The sequence below is a fragment of the Panulirus ornatus genome, chromosome 11, assembly GCF_036320965.1.
Source record: "Panulirus ornatus isolate Po-2019 chromosome 11, ASM3632096v1, whole genome shotgun sequence".
Lineage (NCBI taxonomy): Eukaryota > Metazoa > Arthropoda > Malacostraca > Decapoda > Palinuridae > Panulirus > Panulirus ornatus.
Genome location: NC_092234.1, coordinates 6,999,351 through 7,017,372, shown reverse-complemented (window position 1 = coordinate 7,017,372; position 18,022 = coordinate 6,999,351). Strand labels below are relative to the sequence as shown.

The following is an 18,022-nucleotide window of genomic DNA, read 5'->3' as shown; positions in this document are numbered from 1 at the left end:
CGACTAAAAGGGGAGGGAGTGGGGGGCTGGAAATCCTCCCCTCTCGTTTCCCCCCCCCCCCCCCCCAAAAGAAGGAACAGAGAATTGGGCCAGGTGAGGGTATTCCCTCAAAGGCCCAGTCCTCTGTTCTTAACGCTACCTCGCTAATGCGGGAAATGGCGAATAGTTTGAAAGAAAAAGAAATATATATATAATATGATAGAGTTGATAGAGATGCTCTGTGGAAGGTATTAAGAATATATGGTGTGGGAGGCAAGTTGTTAGAAGCAGTGAGAAGTTTTTATCGAGGATGTAAGGCATGTGTACGTGTAGGAAGAGAGGAAAGTGATCGGTTCTCAGTGAATGTAGGTTTGCGGCAGGGGTGTGTGATGTCTCCATGGTTGTTTAATTTGTTTATGGATGGGGTTGTTAGGGAGGTGAATGCAAGAGTTTTGGAAAGAGGGGCAAGTATGAAGTCGGTTGGGGATGAGAGAGCTTGGGAAGTGAGTCAGTTGTTGTTCGCTGATGATACAGCGCTGGTGGCTGATTCATGTGAGAAACTGCAGAAGCTGGTGACTGAGTTTGGTAAAGTGTGTGAAAGAAGAAAGTTAAGAGTAAATGTGAATAAGAGCAAGGTTATTAGGTACAGTAGGGTTGAGGGTCAAGTCAATTGGGAGGTGAGTTTGAATGGAGAAAAACTGGAGGAAGTGAAGTGTTTTAGATATCTGGGAGTGGATCTGGCAGCGGATGGAACCATGGAAGCAGAAGTGGATCATAGGGTGGGGGAGGGGGCGAAAATTCTGGGAGCCTTGAAGAATGTGTGGAAGTCGAGAACATTATCTCGGAAAGCAAAAATGGGTATGTTTGAAGGAATAGTGGTTCCAACAATGTTGTATGGTTGCGAGGCGTGGGCTATGGATAGAGTGGTGCGCAGGAGGATGGATGTGCTGGAAATGAGATGTTTGAGGACAATGTGTGGTGTGAGGTGGTTTGATCGAGTAAGTAACGTAAGGGTAAGAGAGATGTGTGGAAATAAAAAGAGCGTGGTTGAGAGAGCAGAAGAGGGTGTTTTGAAATGGTTTGGGCACATGGAGAGAATGAGTGAGGAAAGATTGACCAAGAGGATATATGTGTCGGAGGTGGAGGGAACGAGGAGAAGAGGGAGACCAAATTGGAGGTGGAAAGATGGAGTGAAAAAGATTTTGTGTGATCGGGGCCTGAACATGCAGGAGGGTGAAAGGAGGGCAAGGAATAGAGTGAATTGGAGCGATGTGGTATACCGGGGTTGACGTGCTGTCAGTGGATTGAATCGGGGCATGTGAAGCGTCTGGGGTAAACCATGGAAAGCTGTGTAGGTATGTATATTTGCGTGTGTGGACGTATGTATATACATGTGTATGGGGGTGGGTTGGGCCATTTCTTTCGTCTGTTTCCTTGCGCTACCTCGCAAACGCGGGAGACGGCGACAAAGTATAATAAAAAAAAAAATAATATATATATATTTTATTCATTATACTTTGTCGCTGTCTCCCACGTTAGCGAAGTAGCACAAGGAAACAGACAAAAGAATGGCCCAACCCACCCACATACACATGTATATACATACACATCCACACATGCACATATACATACCTATACATTTCAACGTATACATATATATACATACACAGGCATATACATATATACACATGTACATAATTCATACTTGCAGCCTTTATTCATTCCCATCGCCACCTCGCCACACATTGAATACCATCCCCCTCCCCCCTCATGTGTGCGGGGTAGCGCTAGGAAAAGACAACAAAGGCCACATTCGTTCACACTCAGTCTCTAGCTGTCATGTATAAAGCACAGAAACCACAGCTCTCTTTCCACATCCAGGCCCCAGAAAACTTTCCATGGTTTACCCCAGACACTTCACATGCCCTGGTTCAATCCACTGACAGCACGTTGACCCTGGTATACCAAATCGTTCCAATTCACTCTATTCCTTGCATGCCTTTCACCCTCCTGCATGTTCAGGCCCCGATCGCTCAAAATCTTTTTCACTCCATCCTTCCACCTCCAGTTTGGTCTCCCACTTCTTCTCGCTCCCTTCACCTTTGACACACACATCCTCCCTGTCAATATTTCCTTACTCATTCTCTCCATGTGGCCAAACCATTTCAATACACCCTCTTCTGCTCTCTCAACCACACTCTTTTTATTACCACACATCTCTCTTACCATTTCATTACTTACTCGATCAAACCCCCTCACACCACAGACTGTCCTCAAACATCTCATTTCCAGCACATCCACCCTCCTCCGAACCCTATCTATAGCCTACACCTCGCAACCATATAACATTGTTGGAACCACTATTCCTTCAAACATACCCATTTTTTCTTTTCAGGACAATGTTCTCACCTTCCACACATTTTTCAACCCCCCCCAGAACTTTTGCCCTCTCCCCCACCCTGTGGCTCACTTCTGCTTCCATGATTTCATCTGCTGCCAAATCCACTCCCAGATATCTAAAATAAATACTTCACTTCCTCCAGTTTTTCTCCATTTAAACTTACCTCTCAATTGACTAGTCACTCAACTCTACTGTACCTATTTACCTTGCTCTTATTCACATTTACTCTCAGCTTTCTTCTTTCACACACTTTACCAAATTCTGTCACCAACTTCTGCAGTTTCTCACCAAAATCAGCCACCAGCACTGTATCATCAGTGAACAACAACTGACTCACTTCCCAAACCCTCTTATCCACAACAGACTGCATACTTGCCCCTCTTTCCAAAACTCTTGCATTCACCTCCCTAACAACCCCATCCATAAACAAATTAAACAACCATGGAGACATCACACACCCCTGCCACAACCCGACATTCACTGGGAACCACTCACTTTCCTCTCTTCCTACTCGTACACATGCCTTACATCCTCAATAAAAACTTTTCACTGCTTCTAGCAACTTACCTCCCACACCATACGCTCTTAATACCTTCCACATAGCATCTCTATCATCTCTATCATATGCCTTCTCCAGATCTATAAATGCTACATACATATCCATCTGCTTTTCTAAGTATTTCTCACATACATTCTTCAAAGCAAACACCTGATCCACACATCCTCTACCACTTTTCTCTCTTTTTAAACCATGAATTCCCAATGCCAGTCCTTTTTCAGCTCACAACTCCACAAGCTGTTCACCATTTCCATTCATAATACTAAGTACACTTGAAAAGATAAACGAACCTTGGAGCAAAATATCCTAACATGGCTCCCTCTGTTCCTTCTTTTGGAAATCAATACATGAGGAGATGATTTTCAGCCCACTGAGCCTAACCATCTTAGTTGCCTATGACATGCAGATAAAGAAAAGGCCTCATTTGCTCACATTAATTTTCCACTGAAACCACAACCACGCCTCACAGACCTTTCTGGGGTTTTCCCTACTGCTTTATATGCCCTAGGCCAATGACAACATGTAAACTCCTGTATGCCACATTGCTCCAATTCACTCTACCTATATACATAGATAGATAAACAGATAGAGAAATAATAAAGTGCTTTGTGCATGCATGTGTGTGAGTGATTACCCTCCTTTGTACATACAGTATATGGAAGACCTTTTACACTCAAAGTGAACCAACTCTTATCCTTGTATTTCTCTCATATATGCTTTTGAATTTTCCATCATATTAGTTAAGTACCCATATTTAACCATACAAACTGCAGGTAGGTTCCTTCTGAGTACCCGTAATTAACAATAATTTAAGTAATCAGTTAAGAATACAGCTAGCTGAATGTTGTGCCACCAAAAATGAAAAAATGCTTTGTCAACCAACCAGTGGAGCTTAAAGTTCATATTAAGATGAAAATATATAAACTTAATTAAATCAGCTAACACACAACCAATACAAATACCCCATGCAGTGACACCCTCTTACTGCCATAAAAATATTATATCAAATTCACTGATTCCAAGTCTCTCTGGAGTTGCAACGCTGGCTAATAATAACCTGCTGTGATTGCAGCAGTTTCAGTTGCACAGGCTCTGATACTGCTGATCATTTTCACATTCAACTCATGTCAGAAGACCATTCATTTATCGCAGTAGATGTCTCACGAATTCACAAACTATCTGATCATTTTTCTTTATTCTAGAACACTCATCATAATAAAATTCATGACACATTTCATGATCATCAATGTATTAATATTCATCATTCTTTAGTAAAGATTTCCAACTGTTTTCTGAAGCCCTTTCCAAAAAGGTATTGGTCTATTTTACATACCAAAATGACTAATAACTAAACAGTCATAATAAAAGTACAAAAGTACCAATGGTGCACCACTTGGACAGTTTAAACCCCATTTAATAAGCCCTTATACCTCCCTAATTCTGGCTAGTGAAAAGGTTATTCAACTTCGTTTTTCCAATTTTGTTTATGATACTCTTCAGAGGATTTTCTTTGAGAGGAATGAGGCATCCATTCCTTTTGATCCATTTTCAAACTCACGTATTTTATGCTAAATTTCTTCATCTTTGAATGCTTAGGCTTGTTTGTATCCATCTTTTTCTAAAACTCATCCTATCTTCCCATTGTGTATATCTCCAAGATAAAACTCTCACAAAATAAAAATAAAAACACAGTGTTTTTAACACAATTTAGCACAAGCAATGGGCAACTGCTTTAAATACACGACAGCTAAATCAACAAGCAAAATTATTCAGGAAATTGTGTGAGCACAGCCAGTGAGTCTTTAACATCCAAAGGGGTGAAGACAGTCACTGGCCAAAAAAGTTTGCAGGTGATTTTCTGTATACCACCCTGGCTTGCATGGGTGACCAAACATACACTAGACATAGGTTAATAACCCCCCCAAGGATACTAATCTATAAGGTTTCTATAAGATTTCATTTTCTATTCCTATTTTAAAAAATGTGGGAAAACAAATCTGAAAAATTAATGAAATACTAATAATAATATTGCAGACTTACTTGCTTACACACAAACAAAAGGTCTTTTAAAAGTTTTCCGTTATATATTTCAGAAAAACAGTCTTAATATCTACAAACCCAATCCCATAGTTTCATTATCCAAGGAATTCATCCTAATCAGTAGAATAATTACAGTTTTTAAAATACAAATGAAAAAGTATAAAAGGATGCTCTCAAAAAAATTTATTCGGTTTTACTTATTGTACCATTTCGAACATGCATAATAGCAATCCCTTCAGAGACTTCTATATTGTTTTTCCCCTTCTTTATATACTGTAAGCCAGTGCCTAAATAAAAATGACCAGAGAAATATACCACAGTAAATTGTGCTTGCTATCATTCATTTACTTTAAAAAATTAAAATCACCTATCAAACTTCTTCAGATATAACTAAAGGACTCTAAATAACTCAAGATCTAATATTACAGCTAAAGCCAAGAACTTGAGAACAAATGTTCATGTATAAAAGCCTCATCTCAAATAGAGTGACAGGATCTAAAAAAAAAAGATAAGGTCTTATGCTTAAGCCGTTCAATGTGTTAAGATTGTACTATACATGCTTAATTCTAATCATTCTAGTGAAGAAATTATAAAAAAATTCCAATTGTGAATTACATGAGGAAAATCAATACAGATGTAGCAGGAGCTTACTTTGTGAACCTTCATCTTCATCACTGTCTGTTTGGTGGAAATATTTGGCGAATTAGTATGAGAATGACATCTGGCTATTATTCCTGTAAGTATATTTCTGTTGAATGCAGACATATCTGAACTACTGAATATGTCTACCCATATATTCTTAAGCTATCAGGAACTACAGAATATACTTTCTTTACAACATGATGCAACACTAAATACAGCAAATGCAACACTTATACAAACCATCCATATTGCACAAGTCTGAGTTGAATCTCATAAGTTTAACTGTTTTATCGTTGGAACCAGTAGCCACCAAATCACCCATGGGACTCCAGGCCAGGCAGTAGATGGAACCCTTGTGATGTTTGGTGCGCTTGAACAGCACTGTTGGCTGGTATGTCACATGGTCCTCTCTGAAAGAGGCATTCGCCATATCAATGTAAACAATACAAGATGAACCTTTCTTTTAAGGAAGACTAATCAGTTAACATTCCAGACACTCTCATACTTCTAGGCAATGCCTCTTTGGAAGCTTATAATAATTACAGTACTGAAAGCCATACCTTCTAAATTTTATTTACTGTTTGTGAATCAAAATAAACATTTGTTCATAAGTGATTTTGTACTAAAAAATCATGAGCCAAAGAGGCAGGCCCAATGGATCCATCCATCCCCATTTTCCACCCTGCTTATAACTACCTCAGGACCAATTTCTATGAAAGAGTGATCAAGCACCTTTCTAAAGGCTCCTGTAGCCCATGACTACTTTACTTCCAGCAGCAAGGAAATGTAGACTCCTTTGAGGAGAGAAGTTTTTGAAGAGACTATACTCCCAGTAATGCAGCCTTGTCGATGGTAAATTTTCGCTTGTGGTGTAAACTCACATAGGTGGAGTCCAGTAGCGCATATATGCATACACATACAGACATATACATAAATAAACGTACAAATTCATACTTGCTTGCCTTATCCATTCCTGGCACTATCCCACCCTACAAAAAACAGCATCACTACCCCTTGCTTCAGCAAGGTAGCACCACAAAATTTTGAGTGATCAGGGCCTAAATATTCATGAGGGTGAGAGGTGTGCGAGGAACAGAGTGAATCGGAATGATGTGGTATACCGGGGTTGACATGCAGTCAATGGAATGAACAAGGGCATGTGAAACGTCTGGGGTAAACCATGGAAAGATCTGAGGGGCACAGATGTGGAGAGGGAGCCGTGGTTTTGGTGCATTACACATGACAGCTTGAGAATGAGTGTGAACAAATGTGGCTGAAGGGGGGGCACAATGCAGTTTCTTGTGGGGTGGGGTTGCACCAGGAATGCAGTGAAGGCAAGCAAGTATGAATATGTATATGTCTGTGTATGTATATATGTATATGTACATGCACGTGCATATATATATATATATATATATATATATATATATATATATATATATATATATATATATATATATATTTTTTTTTTCAATTTCCAAAAGAAGGAACAGTGAAGGGGGCCAGGTGAGGATATTCCCTCAGAGGCCCAGTCCTCTGTTCTTAACACTACCTCGCTAACGCGGGAAATGGTGAATAGTATAAAAAAAAAAAAAAAAAAATATATATATATATATATATATATATATATATATATATATGTATACATATATATATATGTATATATATGTATATATATATATATATATATATATATATATATATATATATATATATATATATATCTGAAACCACACTGCTCTTCCCCAATCTGATGCTCTGTACATGCCTTCACCCTCTCAATCAATACCCTCCCATATAATTTACCAGGAATACTCAACAAACTTATACCTCTGAAATTTGAGCACTCACTCTTATCCCCTTTGCCTTTGTACAATGGCACTATGCACGCATTCCGCCAATCCTCAGGCACCTCACCATGAGTCATACATACATTAAATAACCTTACCAACCAGTCAATAATACAGTCACCCCCTTTTTTAATAAATTCCACTGCAATCCCATCCAAACCTGCTGCCTTGCCGGCTTTCATCTTCCGCAAAGCTTTTACTACCTCTTCTCTGTTTACCAAATCATTTTCCCTAACCCTCTCACTTTGCACACCACTTCGACCAAAACACCCTATATCTGCCACTCTATCATCAAACACATTCAACAAACCTTCAAAATACTCACTCCATCTCTTTCTCACATCACCGCTACTTGTTATCACCTCCCCATTTGCGCCCTTCACTGAAGTTCCCATTTGCTCCCTTATCTTACGCACTTTATTTACCTCCTTCCAGAACATCTTTTTATTCTCCCTAAAATTTAATGATACTCTCTCACTCCAACTCTCATTTGCCCTCTTTTTCACCTCTTGCACCTTTCTCTTGACCTCCTGTCTCTTTCTTTTATACATCTCCCACTCAATTGCATTTTTTCCCTGCAAAAATCGTCCAAATGCCTCTCTCTTCTCTTTCACTAATAATCTTACTTCTTCATCCCACCACTCACTACCCTTTCTAATCACCCCACCTCCCACTCTTCTCATGCCACAAGTATCTTTTGCGCAATCCATCACTGATTCCCTAAATACATCCCATTCCTCCCCCACTCCCCTTACTTCCATTGTTCTCACCTTTTTACATTCAGAAGTGGTAGAGGATGTGTGGATCAGGTGTTTGCTTTGAAGAATGTATGTGAGAAATACTTAGAAAAGCAAATGGATTTGTATGTAGCATTTATGGATCTGGAGAGGGCATATGATAGAGTTGATAGAGATGCTCTGTGGAAGGTATTAAGAATATATGGTGTGGGAGGCAAGTTGTTAGAAGCAGTGAAAAGTTTTTATCGAGGATGTAAGGCATGTGTACGTGTAGGAAAAGAGGAAAGTGATTGGTTCTCAGTGAATGTAGGTTTGCGGCAGGGGTGTGTAATGTCTCCATGGTTGTTTAATTTGTTTATGGATGGGGTTGTTAGGGAGGTGAATGCAAGAGTTTTGGAAAGAGGGGCAAGTATGAAGTCTGTTGGGGATGAGAGAGCTTGGGAAGTGAGTCAGTTGTTGTTCGCTGATGATACAGCGCTGGTAGCTGATTCATGTGAGAAACTGCAGAAGCTGGTGACTGAGTTTGGTTAAGTGTGTGAAAGAAGAAAGTTAAGAGTAAATGTGAATAAGAGCAAGATTATTAGGTACAGTAGGGTTGAGGGTCAAGTCAATTGGGAGGTAAGTTTGAATGGAGAAAAACTGGAGGAAGTAAAGTGTTTTAGATATCTGGGAGTGGATCTGGCAGCGGATGGAACCATGGAAGCGGAAGTGGATCATAGGGTGGGGGAGGGGGCAAAAATCCTGGGAGCCTTGAAGAATGTGTGGAAGTCGAGAACATTGTCTCGGAAAGCAAAAATGGGTATGTTTGAAGGAATAGTGGTTCCAACAATTTTGTATGGTTGTGAGGCGTGGGCTATGGATAGAGTTGTGCGCAGGAGGGTGGATGTGTTGGAAACGAGATGTTTGAGGACAGTATGTGGTGTGAGGTGGTTTGATCGAGTAAGTAATGAAAGGGTAAGAGAGGTGTGTGATAATAAAATGAGTGTGGTTGAGAGTGCAGAAGAGGGTGTGTTGAAATGTTTTGGTCACATGGAGAGAATGAGTGAGGAAAGATTGAGAAAGAGGATATATATGTCAGTGGTGGAGGGAAAGAGGAAAAGTGGGAGACCAAACTGGAGGTGGAAGGATGGAGTGAAAAAGATTTTGAGCGATTGGGGCCTGAACATGCAGGAGAGTGAAAGGCATGCAAGGAATAGAGTGAATTGGAACGACATGGTATACCAGGGTCGACGTGCTATCAATGGATTGAACCAGGGCACGTGAAGCATCTGGGGTAAACCCTGGAAAGTTTTGTGGGGCCTGGATGTGGAAAGGAAGCTGTGGTTTTGGTGCATTATACATGACAGCTAGAGATTGAGTGTGAACAAATGTGGCCTTTGTTGTCCTCTCTTAGTGCTACCTCACGCGCATGCGGGGGGGAGGGGGGTGTCTCATTTCATGTGTGGCGGGGTGGCGACAGGAATGAATAAAGGCAGCAACTATGAATTATGTACATGTGTATATATGTTTACGTCTGTGTATGTATATATATGCATATGTTGAAATGTATAGGTATGTATATGTGCATGTAAGTATGTACATGTGTATGTGAGTGAGTTGGGCCATTCTTTTGTCTGTTTCCTTGCGCTACCTTGCTATATCAATCATACATACTCGCTACCTTCCACGTGAGTGAGGTGGCATCAAGAACAGATGACAGAGCCTCAGAAGAAGGAATTTCTCAAGTTGTCTAACATCTCTCTTTCTATGGGAGGGTTGTATTTACATTTCAATTTAAATCTGTCAAATCATCTTCGACAGAGTGTGTGCAGGTAAGTGGAGATGATGGGAATGACTTCTGGTAGATGGGTGAGGTTGGATAATACCAGTAAGTGCATCCTTATTGGCTGTAACATGATACTAAGGTGTGTAGCTGAAGTAGCCTGTCTTGGCCCATATTCTGGCAGATTAGTTTTTGTTGCTGCTTCCTGATACTAAGTAGTGCTTTGACAATGTGTAAGCATCTTGTGTCTTGTTCACAGTGTAGTATTCTTGTGGATTTAATGGATAGCATACAGGTTATGCTTCCCATATAGGTTATGTTGGGAAGGAGCTCACAGTCTCCTTGTTGAAATATAAATTCATAGACTACTTTGGATTGTTGTAATGCGTCTTGCTTTTTGTATAGCTGGTTGCTTATGATGAGGCTGCTTTTATGTTTCTCTAGGAGACCAGGTTGACTCTGTTGTCTTGTGTTGTGTGGTTGACAGTTGTTGGTGAGAGTTTGTTTAATATGCGGAAGATATCCCTATTTGATGCAGCCTTGTATGCTTGGTGTAACGTCATACTGGCATATCTTCCACAAAGAAACACAGCATATTAAACAAACCCTCATAAAAAACAGCTACAAGGACTCCGACTTCAATTATTAACTAAAATACCTCATACAAAACAAGCTCACAGTGAGACTGCATCTACCATCAAGAAGACATCAAGCACTTACTACTCAAATGCCTTGCACTCTCTGCACACACATCACAACACTTTATGAACTACAGAAGCCTCAAAAGAACAGAAGGCACTCCTGGGACAGGAGGTATATAAAATATGAATACTATGAACACATACTTGAATGCAGAAAAAAATGTATATTTTTGTACACTAACCTAAGGTCAGACAGCTTCGGGTAAGCGCAGATGCGCAGTGTTTTGGAGTTGGAGCCAACTGCATAAAAACGGCCTGATGGGTGGAACTCAGCACAGCGCACTGCCTGCACATCCTCCAGCGCTGTGACAGGCAAGAATCTTGGCTTGGACTCTCCATCTTTGTTACCAGTCTGTTGACAGAATAAAAAATATACCTGAATGTCTTACAGATAACTAAGTCTATGGTTCATTAGTTACTTTTTCATGAAAGAGATACAAAAAGATGCCAGCAAATACATTAGGCCAGAGAATACTAACACTAAAAATTAAGTGGCTATCAAGAAAAAAAGAAAATGAATGAGATAGAAGAATTGATGTTTGAAAAACACACCGATAATAATAATAAAAAAAAGCCAGTTTCACAAAATGAAGAGAATATCTCTAATTCTTTTTATTTGTTTTAACAAACTAACTCATTCCATAAAACTAAGCACTGACAACCCATAAAATAATGCAACAAAGAATTTCCTAATCCATCAACATTTAAGAATACTATAAGGAAGCTACATCCTTGTGGCATACATTATTGTAGTAAACACAAACTTGACCCCATCTATCAACACAAAGAGTATACATAGTTTGGTAAATAACATATGGATATGAAAGAAACTATTATGTGTGGACTCCTTAATCTGGGTGGAAGAGAAATGGAAGGGCAATGATGAGATTTAAAGAGATTAAACAATCATGTGGGGATGGCAATGACAATGAGGGAAAATGTGGAGTTCAGTTATTCAAGTACCTGAAACAATTGTAGAAATCAACAGAACTTACAAAAACATCACCTATTTTTACATAAGAATTGAAATTCAATTCTAAATATTATACAGTACCTGTAGCTGAAATATACCACAGACAAACTACAAGCTGCTATCACTTGGTCAAGAACATAACACTTTCACTCCCCTTCTGACTCCAATACTGTCTTTTTTTTGCCCTGAACATATTTCCTCATTTAATTCAAACCTATGTAATATCTAAGAATGGGGAAGGAGTAATACAATCTAATTCAACAAAGCATAAACCCAATTTCTACCTAATATTAATTCCCAAACACAACAAAACCCTGCAATTACCTAAAAATGTAACCTAAAAACTGATTCAATACAGGAGGAAACATGGAATAATAAGGTTCCAACCTTGCATCTCAGTAATTACACGTTTCCTTCGGATCTATGTACACAACCTGTATTGTATCTATTTACACTCTGTAACTAGTCCTTTAAAGATGAGGTAAAACAAGAAAGCTCTCAACATTCTCATGTCTCCTTTTCCGAGTGGCGTTTCTCCATTTCCGATGTTCATGTTTGTTGTGGGTATCTGCATGTACAGAGCATCAGATTGGGGAAGAGCAGTGTGGTTTTAGAAGTGGTAAATGATGTGTAGATCAGGTTTTTGCTTCGAAGAATGTATGTGAGAAATACTTCAAAAAACAGATGAATTTGTATGTAGCATTTATGGGTCTGGAGAAGGCATATTATTGAGTTGACAGAGATGCTTTCTGGAAGGTATTAAGAGTGATGTGGGAGGTAAGTTGCTAAAAGTAGTGAAAAGTTTTTACCAAGGATGTAAGGCATTGGTTCCCATTGAATGTTGGTTTGCAGCATGGGTGCGTGATGTCTCAATGGTTGTTTAATTTGTTTATGGATGGGGTGGTTAGGGAGACGAATACAAGAGTTTTGGAGAGGGGCAAGTATGCAGTCTGCTGTGAATGAGAGGGCTTGGGAAGTGAGTCAGTTGTTGTTCAATGATGATACAGTGCTGGTGGCTGATTTGGGTGAGAGACTGCAGAAGTTGGTGACTGAATTTGGTGGAGTGTGTGAAAGAAGTTGAGAGTAAATGTGAATAAGAGCAAGGTTATTAAGTTCAGTAGGGTTGAGGAACAAGTTAATTGGAAGGTAAGTTTGAATGGAGAAAAACCAGAGGAAGTAAGGTTAGATATATGGGAGTGGATTTAGCAGCGGGTGGAACCGTGGAAGCAGAAGTGAGTCACAGGGTGAGAGAGGGGGCAAAGGTTCTAGGAGTGTTGAAGAATGTGGCGAGAATGTTATCTCGGACAGCAAAAATGGGTATGTTTGAAGGAATAGTGGTTCCAACAATGTTATATGGTTGCGAGGCATGTGCTACTATAGACGGGGTTGTGCGGAGGAGGGTGGATGTGTTGGAAATGAGGTGTTCGAGAGCAATTTGTGGTGTGAGGTGGTTTGATCGAGTAAGTAATGAGAGGGTAAGAGAGATGTGTGTTAATAAAAAGAGTGTGGTTGAGAGAGCAGAAGAGGGTGTATTGAAATGATTTGGTCACATGGAGAGAATGAGTGAGGAAAGATTGACAAAGAGGATATATGTGTCAGAGGTAGAGGGAATGAGGAGAAGTGAGAGACCAAATTGGAGGAGGAAGGATGCAGTGTAAAAGATTTTGAGTGAGTGTGTGTCAAGCTATTTATGGACCTAATCAAAACCATAGGACTTAACACTGGTGCCAGACTTGTAGTCTAGCCTGACATATGGACCTTAAACTATGAACATAACCAACAACATAAACTACTGATCTAACCAAGAAACTTTCAACTTTTCTTAGCCAACGATCTAAATGAAAGAATCTAACCTAGGTATATACCAAACAAGAATCTTAAATAACATAATTACCTAACATAGATATCTAATCAGAGGTTGGAACTTAATCTTTGGAATTACCAAAGAAGAACCTAAGGACCTAACTTAACCTACGTATTTGACAAAGGATGTAATCTAAAACCAGCCTAAGGACCTCCTAACTCCACCTAGATTATATTCTAAGAACCTACCCTAAACAAGCTTTGCATGATCTCCCATGAACTCGACCAGATCCAGAGGCTAGAGAAACTGGGACCTGTACCAGGTCTGCCTGCAGACACCCTCAGTCACAACAGCCTTAATATTATGAAATGTACTTCAAATTCTTTTATCATAAGGTTAAGTTAGAACTACATACATTTAGGTAAATCGTTCCGAGCCCCTAACTGACATAAGTCATAAGTACAATAAATGTCATCATAGTCCAGGCAGAACATTAACTGAAATTTGAAGCTGATATAAAATGAGGAGAAAAATAATGTTCAAGAAAACGAGACAGAAACTTAAAGACTTCGGATGGGGAGTGAATATCTCAAGGTCTTCCTTTTCTGCATTTCGATGCTCAAGACCCTTCCTTACACATTCCAACTTCGTAAGACGATATTCCTCTTTGAAAAACGCTGTCAATGAAGACTTGCTCTCCCACCTTAAAAGGATATCAGAGCTAAACTTGTATAAAATAGCACGTGTTTTCAGACTGCGACGATAACTTTCATGTAGAACTTACCTGTACAGATTATTCTAAACTCAAATACATAAAAGGAAAACAATATGTGCAAGTTACTCCTATAATTGCCTACAACTAATAAGCTGAAAATGAAAGGAAATCATTAAGAAGCAACACACCGGTATCACCAAACTTAACAAAGCACACCTGCAGTATATTGAATCAATATTTGTGTTATGCATCCCTGAGAAGAAAGCCTAAACAGATATACAGAAAAATAAAGGAAACTGCTGGTATGTATATATACCGATCATAAGTAAAACACAATCTCCACAATGGGATATTGAGAAATTAAATAACAAAAGTAGAGGGCACAATTATGATAGGGCGATGGGTAACACCTATTATATACATAACAGAAAATAATAGCAAAAGTATAGTTTTTGAAAATCATGAGACCAAATGCTTAGTAATGGATTTCTGGGAAGTGTGATAAAAGTTTCATGGTAGGAAACAGAAAATGATGGCAAAAGTCTACTTTGAAATTTTGAAAAAAAAATCTATTGGGTGGTATAAAAATATATATAAAAAAATCAAAGCTATGACAATAAATGCCTATTCTTACAACTTACCGAGGCAGGATCTTCCATGGTGCCCATGTTGCCGGAGTCCAGCTAAAGATAACCTACTGCTGATACACCACTGTGTGTATCCAGGCCCAAGACCCGTGCTATGCTTTACGCCAACTATAAGTCTTTTCACTTCCACAGGTGTTAACTCGCACGTCTACCACTGTTCAAGCAGTTTTACGCTTGTAACTTGTGGCTAAAATTTACACCACTATCATCAGTTGTATCACGTATCGTTCGTAAATAGTCTTTTTTTGTCTTTTTTGAGTAATGTCGAATATCACTTCTTATGTTAGCCTCTACACCAAGGATTTTATCACAGTAAATTAACTTGACACTTTTCAACAGAGCAAAATACCACGCCAGTATAAGCATACAAACAGTACACAAGCCATGGCTTCTGTTACGGTAAATCAATGAAGTTTACATCTCAGAAACCAAAACACCATGCCACTATGAACAAACTTTTACCTACATTTTCAGTGCAAAACGCTTTCCGACTTGTGCACAAGAGTGCCAATATAATCTTAATAACACTGTTTCTAAAAAAGAAAAATATCTAAGTCCGTGTTAACCCCTTTAGCACAATGGCAAGATCCCGGTGCAACGTCCAAGCACAACGATAAGGCCCTTAAAGGGTCAGGTCATTGGGCAAGCAGTCATCCTAAACTGTTGTACCATTGTGCCTGGGGATCGAAGAGTCTTGCTCAAGAGGTTAAAACTCGTATCTTCATATAATGACCACGTCAAATCAGGCTCAACACCCACACAGAAACCCTCCACCCTGTACACGATATTTGCATGACCCACTAACCATGAACAGGATTGGATTAGCACGTTTCTTCACACCAGAAAAGCTCGGGGAAGACAAACACTAAATCATAACACGGCAAAAGATCCACATAGGTACAGACAGGGTTTATCCCCGCCATAAGTCTTACAATTTTCTGAGAGGCTCAAAGGACGCACCCTTGCGGTTAATCTTATAACACCATTATTTCCCGAGGGCAACAAGGAACACACTCCTTGTGGTAAGTCTTCCAACACCAGCATTGCCAGAGAGGCACAAAACAAACATTCCATGCGGTGATTCTTATAACATTACTTCCCGAAAGGTATTGAGCACATCCATTCCGGCAAGTCTTATAACTTTAATACTTCCAGAGAAGTATAACGTACATCCCTTTCAGTGCCATAATCCTTTCCAGAGACGTACACGGCACCACCCCTTGCAAAGTGGGGGTCTTATCAACAGTTCCCAAAAGGTACTATACCAGGCACATCTCATACATGAGTATTATAACATTTGCACTTCCACTCTTGTTACCATTTCCCTTACGGTGTCTCTACAACACAAATACTACCAGAGACACAAAGCACACACACACACACGCTACTGATGACGATCAAGGATCATCTCTGGAAAGTTTTTATATCACCGTCATGCCCTCAGCGTTTGCTTACTGCTACTCCGACACCCACGCCCGACCGACCGAGCACATTGAAAGCCTTCCAGCTTACAGTTATATTGACGATAACAATAACTGATTATCGTCCATGAGCATACAAAAGCATACTAAGGAACTAACTCTGTCTTACATACGGAGACCACTAGGCCATCGAAACCAAACCTCAAAAGAGGTACCCTTAATACAAGGACAATTCTCTTCTTAACTCATGGAACAGAAACACAGAAGTCATTCCCGGAGAAGCACAATTTCCAAGTCGTTACCCGAGCAGTGTAAGTGTGACAAGCACAAATTTCAGCCGAGTTATTTTCCTTGGGGGTTACCGCTGAGAGAACAACAGTCTCCCGGTGAGCCAAGCGTCCCAGCCGGTGATAGTAGGCGTCAGCGGAGGCGCCCCACTTTTCCCGCGCTCGCCACCTCCCAGCCTCTTTGTAAACTCTTCCTTATTGTCTCTACGAGTTAGCACCAGCTTCTCAGCCTCAAACAACTCCGGAATGCTACAGAGGCCTGATGGACCCGATTAAGAGCGGATCTTTTCTCACGACTTTCAAGCTTCACATCTCTCAATGGATACGTTTGAAAGTGAGATCAAAAGCGTTTGTTTTCTTTCCTGCGCCATCATTCTGGGAACAACGTATTACAGCACAAAAACGTTTCCCAGTTACTTAAACGCCTCTCTGTAGTAGTATCGACGGCCATTCGACAGCTACAACGATCAGGGTGACAACAAACACCTGGGGTGTGAGTGAAAGCGACAAGAAAAAATTACCGATTCACTGCGATAACTTTCCCGTGTTCGGTGATTCGCCTTACTTCCTAGTTCGCTGACATATTCTTACGACACTAACACCACTCTTTTTCCACGGCGGCGCCCTTAGATGTGGAAGGTATGTAGCATTGCTTATTTTTCCATTAGATCACTAAACAGCGAGTCGTACTGACGAAAAAAACGATTAATAAAGACTAAGCTAAAGAATTCGATTGTGTTGTTTGTCTGTCCTACGAGACGTCGACGGAGCGACCTTAACAAATGCGAAGAGAGAACTATCGACATCACCAAGGGCGGTAACCCCAATGAATATACGCAACATGGCCTATGCAATGTACGTTAAAAGCTTCCTACGTCGATAACTTACTGTCGGGAAGCGTTTAATCCCTTGATCACGTCGGTGCGACTCCGGAACACGATGGTACGACCCTCGAGGACAACAATATAACCCTTGGGTATAGATACCTTGGCCTATGACCTGACTCTGTAACACTATAATGCTCAGGGGGAGTACTGACGTGCTCAAGAAGTTTTAACACCTAAAGCGACGGAAGAAAACTCATCACTACAGGTTGAGCTACGGACCTGAGGGTGAGCCAGGAGCACCAGCAGCGACCGTGGCCACGTTCAGCTACGTCAAGGAACTCGAGTAAAAGCCAGCCACAGTCTGGGCCAGGCTCCTGCCTGCCCTACAGCCAACTGACTTTGCCCACAACCAGTCTGGGTAATATGGAACATTAACTCTCTCTCTCTCTCTCTCTCTCTCTCTCTCTCTCTCTCTCTCTCTCTCTCATATATATATATATATATATATATATATATATATATATATATATATATATATATATATATATATATATATATATATATTAACCAAAATCATTTACGAATAAGACAACAGTAAACCTTATATTTACGAGATACACAGATCAATTAACCCCCACGAAAACGTTAATCCAAAGAAGGCAATGTACTGCACTTGT

At 40.1% G+C, this 18,022-nt stretch overlaps 1 protein-coding gene across 12 annotated transcripts in view; it reads right to left on the bottom strand.

Annotated features, from left to right (window-relative positions):
• The window catches only part of LOC139751258 (WD repeat-containing protein 47), a 184,781-nt gene that overhangs the window by 13,213 nt on the left and 153,546 nt on the right, over positions 1-18,022 (bottom strand). For all 12 annotated transcript variants that reach the window (XM_071666536.1, XM_071666538.1, XM_071666533.1 and 9 more), the window contains 2 exons: positions 10,854-11,023; positions 5,862-6,031 (listed from right to left, as the gene is read on the bottom strand). In XM_071666536.1, the coding sequence (XP_071522637.1) occupies positions 5,862-6,031; positions 10,854-11,023 (340 nt within the window). The remainder of the gene's footprint in view (positions 1-5,861; positions 6,032-10,853; positions 11,024-18,022) is intronic.